General features: G+C 44.5%; 1 protein-coding gene across 6 annotated transcripts in view; it reads right to left on the bottom strand.

Moving 5' to 3' along the window:
- Nucleotides 1–2,131: 2,131 nt before the first annotated feature.
- The window catches only part of TOX2 (TOX high mobility group box family member 2), a 258,089-nt gene continuing 241,622 nt past the window's right edge, over nucleotides 2,132–18,598 (bottom strand). For all 6 annotated transcript variants that reach the window (XM_073309923.2, XM_073309922.2, XM_073309916.2 and 3 more), the window contains 3 exons: nucleotides 16,038–16,445; nucleotides 13,547–13,677; nucleotides 2,132–3,896 (listed from right to left, as the gene is read on the bottom strand). In XM_073309923.2, the coding sequence (XP_073166024.1) occupies nucleotides 3,860–3,896; nucleotides 13,547–13,677; nucleotides 16,038–16,445 (576 nt within the window). In that variant the 3' untranslated portion in view covers nucleotides 2,132–3,859. The remainder of the gene's footprint in view (nucleotides 3,897–13,546; nucleotides 13,678–16,037; nucleotides 16,446–18,598) is intronic.

The raw sequence follows: 18,598 nt of genomic DNA on the forward strand, positions 1-18,598 counted from the left end.
CATGCAAAGGCAAAGGCCATTGGAGATAGAATTGCCAAGCTGGGGGAAGCCACACCAGGGAAATTAGCACTTGTTGATGCAGCAGGGGCATGATCAGCAGCTACTGAACGGCCCATGTGAAATGCTGCCCAGACACATATTACTATAATGTCTGGAGACAACAATGGCTGGAAACCCACAATGCTGCTGGACTGAGGAGCTGAAATAAGTCTGATCCAGGGAGGGCACACACTGCTAAAAGGCGGGAAAAATGTAGTGCAGGATTATTTGGTGATTATAAATCATCAGCCACTGCAGGCAACAGGAGAAATCCAGCTCTCACTGAACTTGGGGTCTCTGCATACTAAATATACTCTGTGGTGACCAATATTTCCAGTGCTGTTGTACTAAGAGTGGATTGGATCTGAAGGCGTCACAGGAAGTCCTGGGGTGTTCACAGAACACACTTGTCCGTGGACAGCATTCAGGTCCCCCTGCTGGTGTGTGGGTAGGAAGAAACTTGGACCCTTGGGTGCAACTCCTGGCGCCTGAGAAGAGCCTCTACCATGGCTACAGGGTGATGGAGAGGAACTGCTCCCTGGGGTGGCTCAGAATTAAGTGGTGGTGAAGCCAGGTCATCCTGCAATAATACCCCTAGGATAAAGGGCAGCTGCAGCGAGCCTGTGGGAGTGTTTGATGCTACCAAGATCCAGCCAGGATTGCTGGGTAGCAGAACTCTGTGCAGAGCTGGACCAAGAGGGAGTTCTGGGTAAGAGACATTCATGTGACAGGGCAGGCAGTGCAGCTAGTGAGATGTCAGTGTCCAGTTTAACCAGTGTTTCAAAGCCTCTCGCAAGAGCAGAAACCAATAGATGTGAAGCAGTCAAGAGGGTAAAAAAAAGGTAGGCGTTGATCTGGCAGAAGCATCTGTGGAAGGCAATGAAAGGAAGTGACTAGACGAGTCACTCTTGTTATATGCTACTGTTTTGTTCAGGAATAAGGAAGAATTTGGGAGATACGATCAGGTGCAACACTGGATTGTGCTTAGGCTAGGGTGTTCCTCTGAGGCAGCCCCAACATCAGATTCCCCTGGCATATCAGATCTTAGTGAGAGAGAAGCTAAATCATAAGCTGAACGATGGTCTGAAGCAATCTGCATCACCGTGGGCATCCCCAGCTGTAACTGTAAAAACGTCTAATGGAGATTTGACCATATGTGTTGACTACAGGAGACTTAATTCCCAGGAAGTTCAAGATGGCTGCCAACTTCCCAGCATACCACACCCCCTGGATAAAATATCAGGAGCAAAATATTTCAGTAACTTTGATTTGGTATCTGGAGCCATCAGATTAAAGTGGGACCGAGGATCGAGAAAATAATACTTTTATTCAGTTCTGCAGAATGCCTTTTGAACTCATGAATGTACCAGGGATGTTTCAGAGGGTAGTAAGTGATCTCACCCGAATTTTGACTCTAGAGAACCTCATGTACTTAGGTGACTGTTTCCATAAAACACCGAAGGAAAACTGGCAGGACTGGAAAGGATGCTAAAACTTTCTAAGGAGTCAGGGTTTAAACTTGCAGGAAACAAATAGTTTGTGAGGAGTCACAATCTTCCTGCGAGATATAGTCATTGAGGACAGGTTGGAATCCCAACTCCAGAAACCAAACGTTATAAAGACTGGAAGTTTCCTACAAACCTGAAGGAGGTGCAGTGGTTTGTAGGCCTCTGCAGATTTTACAGGAAATTTGGACAAAGTTTAACACAGTAGGCAGTGCCATTATATCAGCTAAGAGTGACTGTGTCTAGACAGAGGACCACCAAAAAGAGTTTTAGTCACTAAAGGAAAGACTTCTAAACGGTTTAAACTGAAAATGGTAGAATGCAAAGCAGGAGCCCGGGGTGGGGAAAAGCTGAGTCCCTGAACACTAATGTCTCTGTGCTTTAAGGGCTTCCCTGACAGTGTTGTTTTGGTGAGCAGTGAAGCTGAGGCCACAGGACTTCGGGAGCCTCTCTCCTGCACTGATTGCTCACTACACGAGGCCTGGGCGCCCCACTCCAGAGCTTCACAAAGCCCCAGAGTGCGCTGGGGAGTCTGGCCCTAGAAGTTTAAAAAAAGAAGAAAAATGTTTTGCACGGAAGTAGGGACTCAACCTTTATTATGGAATGAAGAATTCAGTGCATCCTCCCCAAATCTGCAGCACTTACTTCATAGCACAGGATGAATTTTCTGAGAATGTATAAATCAATCTGTTAAATTGTGAGGCAAAATTAATAAAAAATTGGTCCTTCAAGCTATTTAGCACCTCGTATCAGACTTTTTTGTGTCTGAATGATCTTAATGGAATAACACAGATTCTTCAAACTTCCCAGAGAATTAAAATTCACTGAAATCTTGTCCACAGGTTCCATATTAAAACATTATGTTGTAATGAAACAAAGTTATTAACAGTTGATTAAATATAGCATTCATGGTTGGATTTCATAGTTTAATGTTCATATATGACCTTTTAGTAATTAAAAAAACCAAGCAAATTCCCAGACAATAAATTATGTTAAGGTCTAATAAGGTTGAGAGTAGGTATCAGAAATTTAAGGGCAAAAAGCCATTGCATATATAGGCCGAGATCCTGTGAAAACATATGCACATGCTTCTCTTTACACAGTGCAAATAATCCCATTTAAGTCAATGCGACTGTGTGTAAAATTAAGCATGTGCATAAATCTTTGCAGGACTGGGGCCCACAGTCAATGAGGTGAGGCTGGTTTCTATACATTACCTCTGGGTGCTGCCCACAAAAGAAGAAAAGAGTCTGGTTCATTTCTACTTTTCATATGTTTTATTATAAAGAAAGGTAAGATAAGCATTGTGAACTGAATGTGCTGGGTGCTGAGAAAACAGCACCATCCAAAAAAATTAAAAAACCCCCCAAAAACGCACCTTATGATAAATTGTAATTCTGCTTTCTAATTCTTCATAAATAGACAAAAATCATTGTCAGCAATTTTAAATAGATGGACATATGGCTGAAAAAAATATAATAATGCCATACAACATGGATATAAATTGTCCATTTCTTGCTGTACAAATAATAGAAACAAGTTTGGCAGGCTTTTTTTTTGTTTTTGTTTTTTATACACATCTCCCTTCTATGTATAACTAAAAAATGTGCTACACTTAATATAAAATGCTTTTACTATAAAGTAAACTACGAATTTTTTTCCACAAAAAAATCTTAAAGGATGTCTTCAGCACAGCTCTAAAACACTTAGTAAACTACTTACAACTATCCAACAAATTATATTTTTTCATGATCTTTTTCACATTTTTTCCTTTCATATTTTGCCAGCTGGTCTTTCCACCCGCCCATCTAGGAATAGTTTTTACTTTTATTTTTTCTTGCCAGACATCCAAGGCCTTTGCATGTACAATATTCACACAAACTTCACATTTTCCTGCACAAAGTTTAGTGCTGTTAGCAAGTCAAAGAGTGCATCCTCCTACTGAGCCGGCCTAATGCGGCAGGACCCCAGACCTGGGCCTACGCTGCGTCTAAAAGCAGTTCACTAGGAAAACAGTCCATAGCTAAGCTGATGGCAAGCAGATAAACGGTGTTCTTATTTTTTTTTTTTGTTTTTTTTTTGTTTTTTTTGGTTCTTCATGATTTATGAGGTTTGGGCTTTCACGAAAAGTAGACTTTAGAGTTCAAAATAATAAAAGAAAACTGCTCTTAGAGCCTGGAAATGAAGCCAGCAACGAGACGTGTTAGCTCAGCTCTCTCCTCTGTATGACTTGCGTGACGCCCCTCTGGGTGGTCCGTATTATAGACCCTCTCAAGTGTCCTTCCTTTGAGCCTTATTGGAAAGAGATGGTGGGTTTAGGTGAGGTAGAGTGACTTGTCCCTTGGCAGCATGCTGTAAGGGAAACAAGAGACAGAGGGCGGTGAGACAGGCAGCACAGCACTTCTAAAATCAACAACCCTCAGGGAAGGCGCCTTGGAGGGGAGGGCATAGAAATGAGCCATCCCACAAATAGTGACTGCATCTTTTGAGCTGGTTTATGGTTTTTATGGTGTTATGAGGCAGATTTTAATAGATGTAACTGCATTGGCCTGCATGCGGGTGCGTGTGCGAGCAGCAACATCAATGCCTGATGTGACAAACAGGCAATTAAAACAGCAACAAATTGGGCACTTTTTAATTCTTAATGAACTTCAATAAACCTAACAATCCTCCAGCATTACACCAGGTCCTTGCCTGCCCCAACATCTGCTTTTTACAGGGAGGCCAAACATTTGCTCTCAGTTTTTATTCTCCTCACACACTTTCCATACTAGGTTCCCCCAAACCAAATACTTTAATGCAATCAGTTTTTAACAAATATCTGTCATGCCTATTAGGCACTGGCATGCATGGGGGAGGGGCGGAGAGAGTGAGCTCTCTGGAGGCCCAGGCCCGCCCCATCCCCATCCGCTGCACAGGAGAGCACCCAGCTGCTTCACCTGTTCACGGGGCACAGCACCCCTCTCGCTGCATGCTGGTGGCAGAGCCATAGTCCTGTCTCTTGCTGGCCCTTTTGGGGGTTGGGAGCCCTGGGGGCGCACGTAAAGAGCAGCCCCATAGCCCCACGGAGTACAGGGACTGCTGTTCTGAGAAGCCCTTGTTGCCAGGTGTCAGAAGGGCAGGGGGAACACCTTGCCTGCTCCCCCAACCTATCTGCCTGTGTCGGTGCTTGCCAGAATCCAGACCTAACAAAGGGACCCGTCTTCAAAATCAATTGAAGTTCGGAGCCTAAATACTTTGAGGATCTGGGCCTTAGTACCAGTCCTAGTGCTCGGTGCTGTGATCAATCCCAGGAAAAGCACAGCCTACACCTGGTAGTAAGTGCTTGCAGAACTGGGCTCTGCATGGGCCCTGCTTTGCCAAGACTTAGGGAAATCTTCACCCCGTTTGAAGTTGATGGGATTTTTGCCATTGACTTCCAGTGCCAGGATTAGACCCTAAATAAATGGGGTTAACTTTACACATGTGATCAGTCTCCACATCTCCTGTCCAATAGTGGTTGTCTCCTTAGGCCTCAAAACAACAACTTCTGAGTATTTTACAGCCACCTATGCCAGAGAAACTCTTATCCAAGAGCTCCTTTGCTCTGTACGGGTATGTCTACATTACACACTAAGCCTGGTCTGTGGGAGTCAGTGAACTCGGTGTTTCCAAGCCTGTGCTTCAGCGTTCACACTACACTGTAAACCTGGGTTTACAATTGCTAGACCTGGTTTCACAGCCATGCTAATGGGTCCATGCTACACTATGCAGACCCTTTGACTCAGTCTGCAGCTTGAGCTGCGTCCACACTGCAATGTGACAGGCTTGGACTTGAGTCACAGGAGAACTTAGGCTCTGACACCCCCTGCCCCTTTGCAGAGTCCTAGGACCTAGGTTCTGAGTACTTGATGGCCCGAGTCAGACTGATTTGTGTGTGGACAGAAGGGGGACTTGGGCTCAAACCTGAGTCAGGCCCGGGCTTAGTGTGCAGTGTAGACATGTACTATGACCCTGGCACTCCCACCAAAATCAATGGGCTTACCAGATCGTTGCTCTCCCAATGGTAACACTTCCCAAGAGGAATTCACAACATGATACCATGCAGTTTCCCAGCATGGAACCCACAGAACAGCAGCAGCCCAATCGCTTTTCGGCCAAAATGAGGTCATCTGCAATTTCTTACGGCAATTGAATTTCTAACCTGCCATTAGCAGTGGACTGCAGGTGACCCCAGCTGGTCCCATTGGGAACGTATTAGCCACAAGCAACGGAATGGAGCCATCCAAACAAGAGGCATTCCCAGCTCTAGGGGGTTATGTCATGCAAGTAAAGTACTTAGGGTTGCCAAAAGCGAAGGCATGAACTCTGGAAGGCTCTTTTATGGCTTTCATAATCTACACAAATCTGCTCCAACAAATTTAGCCCCATAAAAAAGTCTGGCTTTAAAAGGTGATGAGAAAAATGATACAACTTTGGGAGATTCTTGTGTGTGTGTGATTATTAACTAGAGTAATAGAAAAAAAGGAATGAGGGCAATGAAGTACTGAAGGCCTGGTTGATGCAGCTGTTGATAAAACAAGAGCAATGGAACGCAGCCTGGCCCACACTTCACTAATCTGCATGTTTTATAATTTGCACTTAAAATGCACAGTCTTTCCCTACCGCACTAGCAAAGATTTAATACCAACGAACAGTAGAGAGGTCTTCTAGTATCAAAACTTCATTAATTTTACAATATGCACTACAGAACATTTCCTAGTATATTACAATGCATTACCATAAATAACTGAATGCAAACTAAGTCTATTTGTGATGTTTTATCTTTGCTTTTTTATGGAGCTTGTTCACTCAGTTGCTGATTTGGAAAATTCAGCCATCTGGAATGGCTCTCCCAGTCATTAGTATGAATTAGTGAGCATCTCCTCGTTTGGACAAACTGTGCATACACAACTCTGCAGGCCTGGTTGATATGCATCCCAAAGTAAATTATTCAGCTTTGGTAAGGTGCCCAGAGGATGGTGGGGAAATCGGGCCAATAGTAAATCATAATAAGTAGTTATGAGGGTCATAAGGACTGGACAACTGACCAGATCTTTGAGAAAATACGAGCCAGGCAGATACCACATAACTGGAAAAGAACACATGTGGTAGCATCTTTACAAGGGAAAACCCATCCGTGTCGGTAATACCCGTCTGGTAACATCAGTCCCTACTAATATCATGGTGCAAATACTAAAAGAAAAGCCTCACAGTACTCATCCTGTGGCTCTAGAGTTTTATATGAAATGTAGGGGTGACACAAGCGACTGGATCTGATCAGAGCCTCTTGCTGTGCATGTGACTAAGCTGAGCTGATTCCAGAAGTGCTTCTCACACCGGTGAGGCTGTGGGGAGCATGCAGAGGGCTCCAGAAAGGCAGTGCAAGTGGGGAATCTTTCCCAGGTACAGAGGGATGAAGAGGAGACCATCCCTCACTCTCTCCTTGTAACCCAAGGTGGAGTTGGGGGAGGGGAGAAAATTTGCTGAATGGAGTTAGAGAGTCATAAAGACAATCAGCCCATGGAGATGAGACGTTGTCTTGCAATGTTTGCATCTTGATGTTCCACCAACACATGATGCTGACGAGTCGTGACAGTGCATTGTCACGACGTTAACATCACAACCGCAGAACTGAGATGGTTTTTACATCTCTCTTCAACTCCATTTGATGACCTATTAGTTCTTCAGCTTTTCAAGATCAATCACCACTGACCTGGAGGACATCAGCTGCTATAAGCAATCGCCAACATAGGTTTATAATGAAAACACCATGCCAGAGGTACTGGGATACTTTTTTTCTTTTTACCAAATCACATAATTATCAGATGCAGGCAATGCAATAGAGGGCCTCAGTTTGGATTTTAGTACAGCATTTAATATAGTGCCTTGTGTAATCTTATTGAAAATATTAACACTTGCAAATTTCTGTCAGATTGGAAAAGTGGTTATAGGACTGGGGAATTATAATGCCTTAAATCATAAGGAGGTGTTCAATGTATTGTTACCTACAAAGATCTAGATGGGGGAGCTAAACATAAATGAAATCTGCAGATAATGCTACACTGGGAAGAACTGCAACTGCCAATGAGGGCAGAGGAAACATGCAAAGGGGCCTGGAGAGATTAGAAAGATTGGCAGGTAATCACAAAATGAGCTTCAAGCTGAAAAAAGGCCAGCTGATATACTTGAAGGAAAGCGATCTAAAACCCAGGTCTTTAATAGGTACTTGAGAAACAGTGATGGTGAAAGAGGCCAAGGGGTGATACAGAAGAGACAACTCGAGTCCGTAGCTTGTGATATACAGTACCTGGGAAAATGAAAGCCACGCAATCTCACAGTTCTAGATTGCAACAAATCAGAGAAATGATAGTCACTCTTTAGGCAGTAATAGGGAGATAGTAGCTATATTATTACTTCCAGTTCTGGGCAACTCAGGACCAGAAAGATATTGAAAAATTGGGTGGAGTTCTGTAAAATCAACATGATAATGAAGTGTTAGGAGGGAATGATTGGTGAAGAAATATTTAAAACGCTAAATATGCACAGCTGGGCTGAGTGATAAATGAAGGGATATGTGACCATGATATATCAGTATTTGAAGGGTATAAATGCAGGAGTATAATCATTTAGTGGGATAGAATTAGCAGTAATTGGATTAAACTGAGCTAAGGAAAATTTCAGCTGAATTATCAGGAAATACTTCCTAACACCAAGGAGTTAGGAGATGCAGAATAGTCTTCTGAGGGAAGCACAATCTTGTTATAATTTAAAAGTTGTCTGGACAACAGATTCAAGAGAACAATGCAACACTGGCCGAGAGAATGGCCAAGATGACTACAAATATATAGAAACAAAGCAAATGTATGGATCAGACATGAAGCTTAGAAAACACTAATCTGGAAAGCAAGATGGGATTGTCTGTTGCTTTAGGGAGGTTGGTACAATCCTAGCTAACGGGAACCTGAGCACTTTGTGTGTCACATCACCATGGAAAACATTCAGATTTTTGCCAGCCCATTGCTGATTTCTCTCCCCAGATTGTTGCTTTAATTACAGTTATATTGAGCACAATTTTGAGGCTGAAGTGGGAATTACCCGATTTAGTGATTATCTGATAACACTGAAAACTGTGCCACTCAATCAAACCCAATGAGGTGTGAATTTCCTTTGACAGACCATGCATTGCCTAAACTTTGTTGATACAAAGTCAATTTATTCATGTGGTCAACAATCCACAGCCAAGAGTAGAAATGATGGGAGAAGAGCAGTCCAGTTTAACATTTAATGTGATCTGCAAATTATCATGAAGTTTGTTGGAGATGCTGTGGAGACATTCAGCTTTCACATACAAGTACCTACATTGACAGATGGAGTTATAGTCTCATTGAGACATATAGGGCTAAGCATTCAAAGTTAAGCAAAATGAGTCCTCCTGCAAAAATGTGTATGCACCATAGACCCTGAAAACCATCCATCTTGGCAGCAAATACCAGGTTTTAGTAAGTGCAAGAGGCACAAATTCATTATTGCGGGTACAATCACTGACAAACTGTGCTTACAGCGAAATAAGAATTTGTCTCTGAAATGCAACAATGTAGCGTTGGTAACTGGGCTTCCAACAGAATGAGTCTCTGTAATACAGTGGTTCTCAAACTGTGGGTCAGGACCCCAAAGTGGGTTGCGACACCGTTTAATGGAGTTGCCAGGGCTGGTGTTTAGATTTGCTGGGGCTCAGAGACATAGTCGAAGCCCGGGCTGCACCACATGGGGACAAAGCCTTCAGCCCTGGGGAGTGGGGCTCAGGTTACAGGCACACTGCCTGGGGCTGAAGGGCTTGGGCTTTGCCCCTCTTCCCCCCCCCCCCCCCCCGGCTCGGGGTGTCGGGGCTCTGGCAGGCTCAGGCTTCAGTCCCCCTTCCTGGGGTCATGTAGTAATTTTTGTTGTCAGAAGGGGGTTGTGGTGCAATGAAGTTTGAGAGCCCCTGCTCTAGTACTAAGCTTTGCTCTTTGCTCTATAGCAACTGTGTTTTTTCAGTCCTGAGCCCTGTCTGTACAAGTGGAAAGAACGGAGAGACAGTCCACACAGACAGACCCATACTCAGTTCAGTTCACTGTTATAATTTGCTGTAATTATTTTCTGGCGTTCTCTGCATAATGGGCGTGGTTTTAATATGATTCTTCCAGGAATCTGAGATAAACCCATGAAATTTGATATTTTCTCTGTGACAAATGCATGAACTTTGATCATGAATCACATGGGGCCCTGTGCATACAATACAGCTTTTGTCAGGCTATTAAAGAGCTTGTTTTAGCAGCACACAGCTCACACCGGCCAATTACAATGGTGCTTCTCGCGGCTACCATGGTACCCCAAGTGTTCTGTATAATACACTTTTTATCAAGCTACCTCTATCAGGATGCCTGGAGGGGCGCACTATGGGAAACTTCTCTCCCCACCCAATCCCCAGAAAGCTCCTTCCATGGAGTCTGGGGGAAGGGTGTGTGTGACTTATCCCTAGGCCTGAAAATCCAGCACTTTTCACCAGAGATAAATGCACGTAACATTTATAAAACGAACTCACTGACGAGCTTCGTTAAGTGCTTGAAAGAGGCTACTGAGGACAGCCCTGAATGGTGATGTTCACACTGAGTATCACTTATTTTTCTCCCAAGGTATCATAAATAGCATGAGAACAAGACCTCACTTTCCTCTGGCTTCCCCAAAGAACTAGAGCTACCCCCTCAGAGCCATCTGCTCCTGAGATGCCCAAACGACCAGCAGGGAGAGCCAGTTGATTTCAGAATGCTGGCCTGACTGTTCGCGCAGTTCATGCTGTGGAAACCCTTCCTGCCCTGACCAGAATCGCCCTCTCAAGCTCCGGAGTGTAAATGTTCGTTTGCTGCTGCTGGATCTAAAGAGGGTTTTGTTTTTCCTGATACATTTGGCACCCAGTGCTGCTCCTTCGGGCCAAAATGTTCAGACATCTCTTCGGCGCCTAGGGCCACATTTTCAAAACTGGCCACTGATTTTGCGTGTCTTAAATTCTGGTGCCCAAAAGGAGATGCTTTGTGTCTGATTTTCACGAATGCTGAGGACAGACATGGCAGCTGACGCTAGTAGGATTGTCAGGTGCTCGGCACCTCTGGAAATGATGTCGTCAGGCCACCTTTATTTAGATGGTAAGCTTTCTTGGGCAGGATGGCCTTTCTGGGATGTGTTTGTACAGCATCTAGCACAAGGGGGCTCTGGTCCAGGACTCCGGAGTACCACTGACATACAGATACATAACAATAAACATCGTCAGAAAAAACGAGTGAGTTTGGGTGCCTTGATTGTTGATGAGCAACTTCAGTCACCTCAAAGGGGCCGGCACAAGATGCTCAGAGCATTTGGGCACTTCAAATTTGAGTGCCCCAACTTCAGAGAACTTGGCAAAGATTTTCCAAGATGACGAATCAGTCGTCAGGTCTGAGGTGCCCAAAATTTGAAGCCACTTTTGAAAATGTGGACCTACACAGCTGCAATGGGAGCTGTGGGTGCTCAGCACCTCTAAAAATCAGGACCCTCATAGATGTAGGTGCCTGAATTTAGGCACCCAAGTCTTAACATTTTTGCCTTAATATCCAAAAGTACCTTCCCGGGGTCTGGGAGGCAGTTCACTTCGTTCAGACTATCTATACCAGAGGTTCTCAAAGTCAGTCCGCCGCTTGTTCAGGGAAAGCCCCTGGCGGGCCGGACCGGTTTGTTTACCTGCTGTGTCCGCAGGTTCGTGACTCCCCACAAAGGTTTCCCAGAAAAGTCTGCAATAATCCATGTAGCTGAACTGTTTCAAGTAGACAGAAGTCCAAAGCATCCTACAGGCTCAGAAGATTATTTACTTCCCCGAAACAAATACAATGTATGTGCTATCTGGGCTGAATCAAGAGATCGTAATTGCATTGCTGGCATAGAAGAGTGTGTTATTTCCAAAATACCTGTAAGCTTGCTATTATCTATAGTGAATGCATTATGTTCCAGTACAGCACTATACCTCAGTCAAATCAAACAAGCGCTCAGAAACAACCATGCTTCCCCTTCCATACTTTCAGAGTGGGCAGCATCCACATCTCACAGGGTAACAGGATAAAATGACTCCCAACTCCTTATCACTGCACTTTTGTGCCACGAGGAGTGGATACAGCAGAGGCCGGAGTGCTTTTAATACGCCCACCCCCTCTCAGCTACAAGAACTAAGATGCTTCCGGACTTTTAGTTTATTCTTCCCTCAGAGCTTGAATGCCATTGCACTGAACTTTCCATTGACATCCTCAATATTGTAATTCTCATTATGGCATAATGAGAAAGAGCTCTCTTCAGCTCTGCAGAATTTACAGGTCTTGTCCTGAGACATGTGGAGTGCCTGCTGTAAAGTACTTTGTGTGTATTAGGGAGGCATGCTGTCCTTTAGTGCTCAGCCCTACAGAAAAGATAAGGGACATACTACTAGTGTTAGCCAGGGGAGTTTTTTAGCTTAAGTGTTAGAGGCCAATATTTTGGAAGCTGAAAAGACAAGTCCATTGTCTGCAGACATAGTATTGCAATACCACAGCTCCCACTGAAGTCAAGCATTTTTCAGGATTAGGTCCTGTATTCCCGCCCCCTGAACATGGAACAGAAGCTGTCCAGACAAGAGAAAAATCTTGTTTTCTCAAGTTTGGGGGGCAGCAAATCAACCTCTCTCTGGTTACAAGAAGCTGCTCCTCTTGATTAACCAGCACATGCTGGGGGGAGGCCATCCTTGCTAATACTTGAAAAAGTCTTTCACGTTTTCAAAACTTAAGAAGTCAAAACTAGTCAAGCCGGATTTTTCACTTCAGTGCATGAGAACCATACTGGTAGGGATGAGACAAGAACTGTCCAATGCACATAACAGCAGTGGGTCAGGCTGACCTGTCCTGCTCAGTGTAAATGTGCCTTTACTGTGCATTTACTTACACAAGAAAATCACAAGATTCAGTCATTTTCTTTCCTTTTTTAAAAATATTTTTATATTCAATGTATGTGTAATTTTCAAACTGCCTGCTCGTGTGGCATGGTTTAGATTATTAGCCTGTGCAGAACGGACAATTGCACAGCTTCATTTACCTTCATTAGCAGAACAACTTGCTGGACATTTTGGGGCAGATCTTCACCTGGTGTAAGCTGGCAGAGCTCTGCCAATTTACACAGCTGAGGATGTGTACCCCCTGTGACAAACTGCCAGCACTACTTTGATGGGTCTCGCACTTTCTCTTCCTGCCCTCCCTCTTTTCCTGCCCTCCCTCTGCACAAACCAGGTGTCCCTTTACGTAGGGTCTTGGTCTTAGCCCACCGCAGCACTTCTCCAGACTCTCCTCTGCGTCCCTCCAAACTGCTCTCTACTCCAGCATCAATCCACTCTGCTTCAACTCCTTCCCTTGTCTGCGGCGGGGGGGGGGGAGGGGGGCGGAGGGAAGGGTTATCAGGTGACTGGCTTCAGGTGCTTTAATTAATCTATACCAAACTTTCTTCCCTCTACAGGGAATAAGGCTCCTTTCTAACACTCTCCTGCTGTCCTCTGGCCATGCTGTATCACCCCCCCCCCCTTTTTTTTTGGTCAAAAAGTGCTGATTAAAACTTTGCTCAGCGGCAGTTGGAAACACTGCAGAAACTGCTTCCACAGCTCAGGAATGAAAGTCAGACGAAGCTAATGGGAATCTTCACTGAGTTATCCTGTTATCATTTTAGTCCTCAGATTCAAGCAATTGTTTTGGGGACAGGACAGCTCACTTTCCCAGAAACCCAGGTTACTAAATAAAAGGAGCACACGAACGTTAAAATAATGCATGTTTTTGGAACATGGCATTTTGATTTCTTTTACATTTTCCTTTCTTGAAGTTATAAACTATCATGTGTCTGATCATAAGAGAACAGTGCAGACAGCTCGTCAAGCATATTAGTAGTACATTGTTTTGTCTACTGGCCTGCAGTGGTTAATTCCACACTCTCTGCTGGAGTAATCATTGTCCCAGTCGGTATTTCCTGGGGGGTTTGATGCACCAGGTGACCGGGGTCCAACACTGTTTTGAAACTCAGATGAAATATGTGAAAAGTCCTGTGTGGGGAGACAATAAAAGAAGGGAAGAAAAAGTTACACCCATACAAACAGGCAGATAAGCAGAAGTTCTAGTTAATGTTTGCCTATGCATGTCCAAATATACTGCCCAGAAAGTATGGGCAGAGCCAAGCTAAGACGAGCGTTAAACATGTGCATAATCTCACTGAAATCAAAAGAATTTGAGCATGTGCTTAAGAACAAAATGGGAGAGTGGAACCATTTCAGAATGATCCCTGATACAAGGACAACATTTACTTCACCTCACTGTTTCTCTCCCATGTTTTTAAGGGCCTCTCTTCTAGGGAGAGCTTTGGTAAACAGCTGCAGAATATGCAACGTGATGAAAGCCTTTGCATCAGCATTCTGGTAATGAAAGCCATTTTCCCATCTCAAGTGCGGTTCTCTTTGCAGTAATACATTAGCCTGTCCTAATGTACAGTAACAAGTTAAAGAATATCCACACAAGCAACATTCTCTCCATCAACTGTCATGGCTGGCAATTTAACAGGAACTGTGGGAGTTCATATTATCTGAAAACCTCTCATGGTACTGTGTGTGCATGGGTGACCTAATTATCAAAAGTTAGGGAACAGATATTAACAATGGAATCAAGGCAGCTACTTGACTGAGAACATGGCTTCTGCCGAAACATTCATTTTTGGTATATAAATTGCTAACAAAATATGTGGAATTAAGCTTTAAAAAAAAAATCTGTGTCCAACCTTGCCTGACACCTCCATTTTAAACGATTGCCATATGATTGTCTCTTATCTCCACCATGGGGTGAGAGCTACTGCTGACTCTATAAGGTGGCCACCTTTGATTACACAGCACCACACCATGCCAATATTGAAATTATTTGCTCTATAAAGAGCGTTTGGGATTTCTGGAGTATGCAGGATATTGCTCTTTTGGATAGGATGTCTTTTAGTAGCCTGAGGGAGAATTTTGTTACCAAGGCCCATTTCATATTATATTTTTTTCCCACTACTCTATATGCCAAGGTTATCAAATGATCTTTTCTCAAAGTTAGTCCTGAATAGGATGGGCAGAATCATGGAAAAAGCCTTGTTCATTAATTACATTATTTGATTAATTTTGTGAAACATATCTAATAAATAAATGATTCGACAAATTAGTCAGCCAGGTCCTCTGGCTGGGAGAAAAATGGGGTAAAAGATTCATCAAATAAGTTGTCTGACAGCTGTGAAATTCATAGAGCAAGTCCTTCATTATGAATAGTTCACCCAGCTCTAGTTACATGGGAGAATCAGAGACTCCTAGAAATGAGAGACGGAAACGATCTCTTACGTCATCCCACTCATCCCTAGCCAATGCCAGAGTGTTCCCTTTAGGGTATATGATGTACTTTGTACCATTGCCGCCCATTCATCCAAAAGCTCTCTCCCCTCCTGGTTTATTTTCTTCATATCAGAAACCCATGACTGGCCACTCTAAATGTGGGCGCACAGGCTGAGTTTGGACATTGCAAAGAATGGTTTGTTCATCTTAAGGTGGGCAGCCTGCATATGAGCACACAATACAGGAACTACTTTGCTTTCATACAATTCAAGTTAAGCCCGTTTTTCATCCTTTCAGATCTTCTACCAAGCAAGTGAATTGGGTAATTTTTCCCATTGCTGGGAAGACACTGCAAAATCAATCATATTCCATGAAATGCTTGATTTTTCCCCTCTGCATTTTTTACTTATTTTCTCTTCCCACATGCTAATCTTTGGGAAAAAAAATCCTACATTCACCTCTGTTGTTATCCCAGGAGCTTTCATCCTTTATTTCAGTGCTGTCACATATGCTTTCTTTGCTGGATTTTCCAGGGCACTGCGTCAGATGAACAGAAAGCTCCGCTCTACCCTGCTAAATTCACCTGAAGCCCAATAGACAACTAAGGGACAGCTTGTCTTACAAGAACTTCTTCCTGGTACATCCTTGACTGCTATGGGAGTCTAAAGGCATGTCTACACTGCAGCCGGGATGGCAGATCATGGAGACATACAATGAAAGTCAACAGGATTTATGCTCCTAAGCCGCTTACTCCCTTTTCAAACTCCCACCTTAAAATGTCAGACAAATAACAGAGCTGGGAGGTAACAGAGCCAGCGGCCATCTACAGGAGAGTCGCATGGCTAAGGAGTTGACAATGGAATACTTTCTTAGAGTGACATCTTTGCCCAAAGTGCCAGATTAGTACTGTCATGACCTAGAAAATCATTATTAGTAATAGGCTCCACCGGTAACATGAGAAACTTAAGCTGAGAGTACAGTCTCTGATGCACAGCAGATCTTGCTTTAAAAATGTGTTTCCTTTTAGACTGGTATTCAGGATCCAGGCCACTCACCTGCTGCCCTGGAGGTGAAGCGTTCATTGGGGGCTGTACCTGTAGTGCCATGGAAGGAGACAAGATGGATTGCTGTTGGACCTGCTGCATGCTGAGTGACTGGTTGAGGAGGGAGCTCTGTGGGTGATGCAAAGACAGCTGCTGATGGAGAGGAGGGCTGATTTGGAAAGAAGGAGGTGGCGAGGCACTGATGCTGGGCAACATGGGTTTGGAACTGAGGGTTCGGGAGAGGCTGGGGTGAGGGTGTCCCCGGTAACTCTGCAGATCTGATGGGGACAGGAATGAGCCTAAGCCAGGATAAGGCGATGAGGCCTGCGGTGGCATCGTATACATGGGCTGTTTTGGTGGTATCATTTTGGAAGGTTGGTTGGGTTGGGTGCTTTTTGTCTCACCCTGGTCAGCAGAGCTCTGAAAGAAAACAGAACAGGGGTCAAGTGAAAAAGGAGTTCTTTAAATGAAGAAAACATCATCATCATCCACCTTCGCCTGTTTCCTCACAGGCACTCTGCCTCCACCTCTCCCACACTGAGGATAGTGCTCAGGATTGTTCTGTGTTTGTATAGCGCCTGACACAATGGGTCCAGGTTCGTCGCTAGGGCGCCTCGCTGCCATGGTACTACAAATAATTCATGATACGGTAATAACAACAAGCTCAGACACAGGTTTAAACCCAACATTAACACACAGTTACCACGTGGCTCTCACTGACTCAGTTTTATTCCCTAAAATCTTGCAGCAAAAGTCATGTTAGTTTCCCTGATTCTCTTCCCCACCTAATACCTCCAGCCCCCTCTCAGACTGGCACCATCACCTACTGCTCTCAGCATGTCACTGATTCCTTCCCGTTAAAATCCCTCCATGCTGATTCTAGTCTCCTCTGCAGGCTCCACAATACAAAGGTGCACAGGTAACACCTTCCTTTCCTTTGTTCCTCCTCCCGTCCACCCAACTCAAGCCAGCAGGCCTGTAAAACCAGACTGACAGCAATATCCAAAGCCAGGAAAATCAAGCCCAGTACTCAGCAGTGGACTCCGAAGCGACTGGAGCACGAGGAAGCCAAACTCCTCAGAACTGGTGCCTGCCTGCAGTTCATTTTTAGACCCAGAGAGATGGGTGATAGAATCGCTTTCTTTTCCAATTAAAAAAAGAATGGCATTGTAACATGCTGACTTCTTTATCGTGTGCATTCCTGCAATCCTGACAGGGCTTCATAAAGTACAACGCAGGAATGGCCTCATTTTGGAACAAAGAGGACTACATGGGATATTTTTTGGCTTGGGCAAGCAGGGTTTTTCATGAGGGCTTTATAATGTAACTAACAGTTTCTTTCTGCCAGAGAAAGAGGGAGCATTGCCTAATCTGACTTTCACCCAGAGTTGCCCTTCTGCAGACCGATGACTTTTGGATTAACTGAAATTAAGAAAATCTCTCTCTCCCGTCCCCGCCAATTAACTGCCCACACCCATCTCCCTGGAAAGAGCAGCATATTATAGCAATAACTTCAGTACATTTTGTTCCCTGGAAAAGACTCTTATTCTGTCACACCAAATGTGGGTTCTCACTGCTTCTCAGGATTGAGCCCAACAGCTGTTGCTGCAGTAACACAAACAGCCCTAACATCTCACACCTCAGACACACTCCCAGTACTTCTGCCATAACCTCAAGCCTCTCCCGCCCCACCTACCCCCACCCTCCCAAACCAAACCGCTGCTGCTGCTGTACATAAACCCTTCACAAACCCTGCCAGTGCTCCCCTGCACTCAGTCGCTAAGTTAACTGCCTTATGTCACTGCCTGTTGTCGGTTCAGGGCAAGATCCTGCGAGTTGCTCTAGGCAGACTTAGTGAGAGGCTGTTAGGCCAGGCAGAACTTGAAATCTATTAGAATCAAAACTGACCCTCACATACAGTCACTTTTCAGCTGCTCTGACCCTGACAGTTACGAACGCTACAGTGTGTGTGTTTGTATGATGGCTTTGTTCTCTTGCTGCCCATCGCATCCTCCTCTTTGATCCTGCAGATCAGTCAGGATGCTGGATTTGGGACATCACATTATCTTCCATGGTAACTGACTGTGATGCAATCAACTAAGGCTTAAGACTTCGGTGCAGGACCAAGGAGGAGAAACTGGGTTGGGAGGGAAAAGGCCCTAATATTCTTACAGACACAGAGACACATGCATAGAATCCTGCACTGCACTGGAATTTTGCAATTGACTTCAAATGGTGCATAAACACACACACAAAAGTGGACATAAAAGTTGCACATGTCCACACCCACAGTAACTGCAGAAGTCCAGTGGTGGTTCTTAAAGGCATCTTGTCTCGGTGTCTGCATGTAACAGCACTGCACTGGCTAGGGCCCTGTACGGGAGTGCTAGAGCCTTGCATAAAGAGTCAGATAAATTACTGACTGTCAGATGAATCTTGTTAGCTCCAGTCAGGATAGAAATGGGGTTGGAGGGGATCTCTGGGGCAGAGGGAACTAGGCTGGGAAAGATGAGTTCCTGCAGGGAAACTCTAGCAGCAGCTGTGCTCAAAGAGAACGCTAGGCTGAAGTCTAC

This window comes from Lepidochelys kempii, chromosome 13 (assembly GCF_965140285.1).
Source record: "Lepidochelys kempii isolate rLepKem1 chromosome 13, rLepKem1.hap1, whole genome shotgun sequence".
Taxonomy (NCBI): Eukaryota; Metazoa; Chordata; order Testudines; family Cheloniidae; genus Lepidochelys; species Lepidochelys kempii.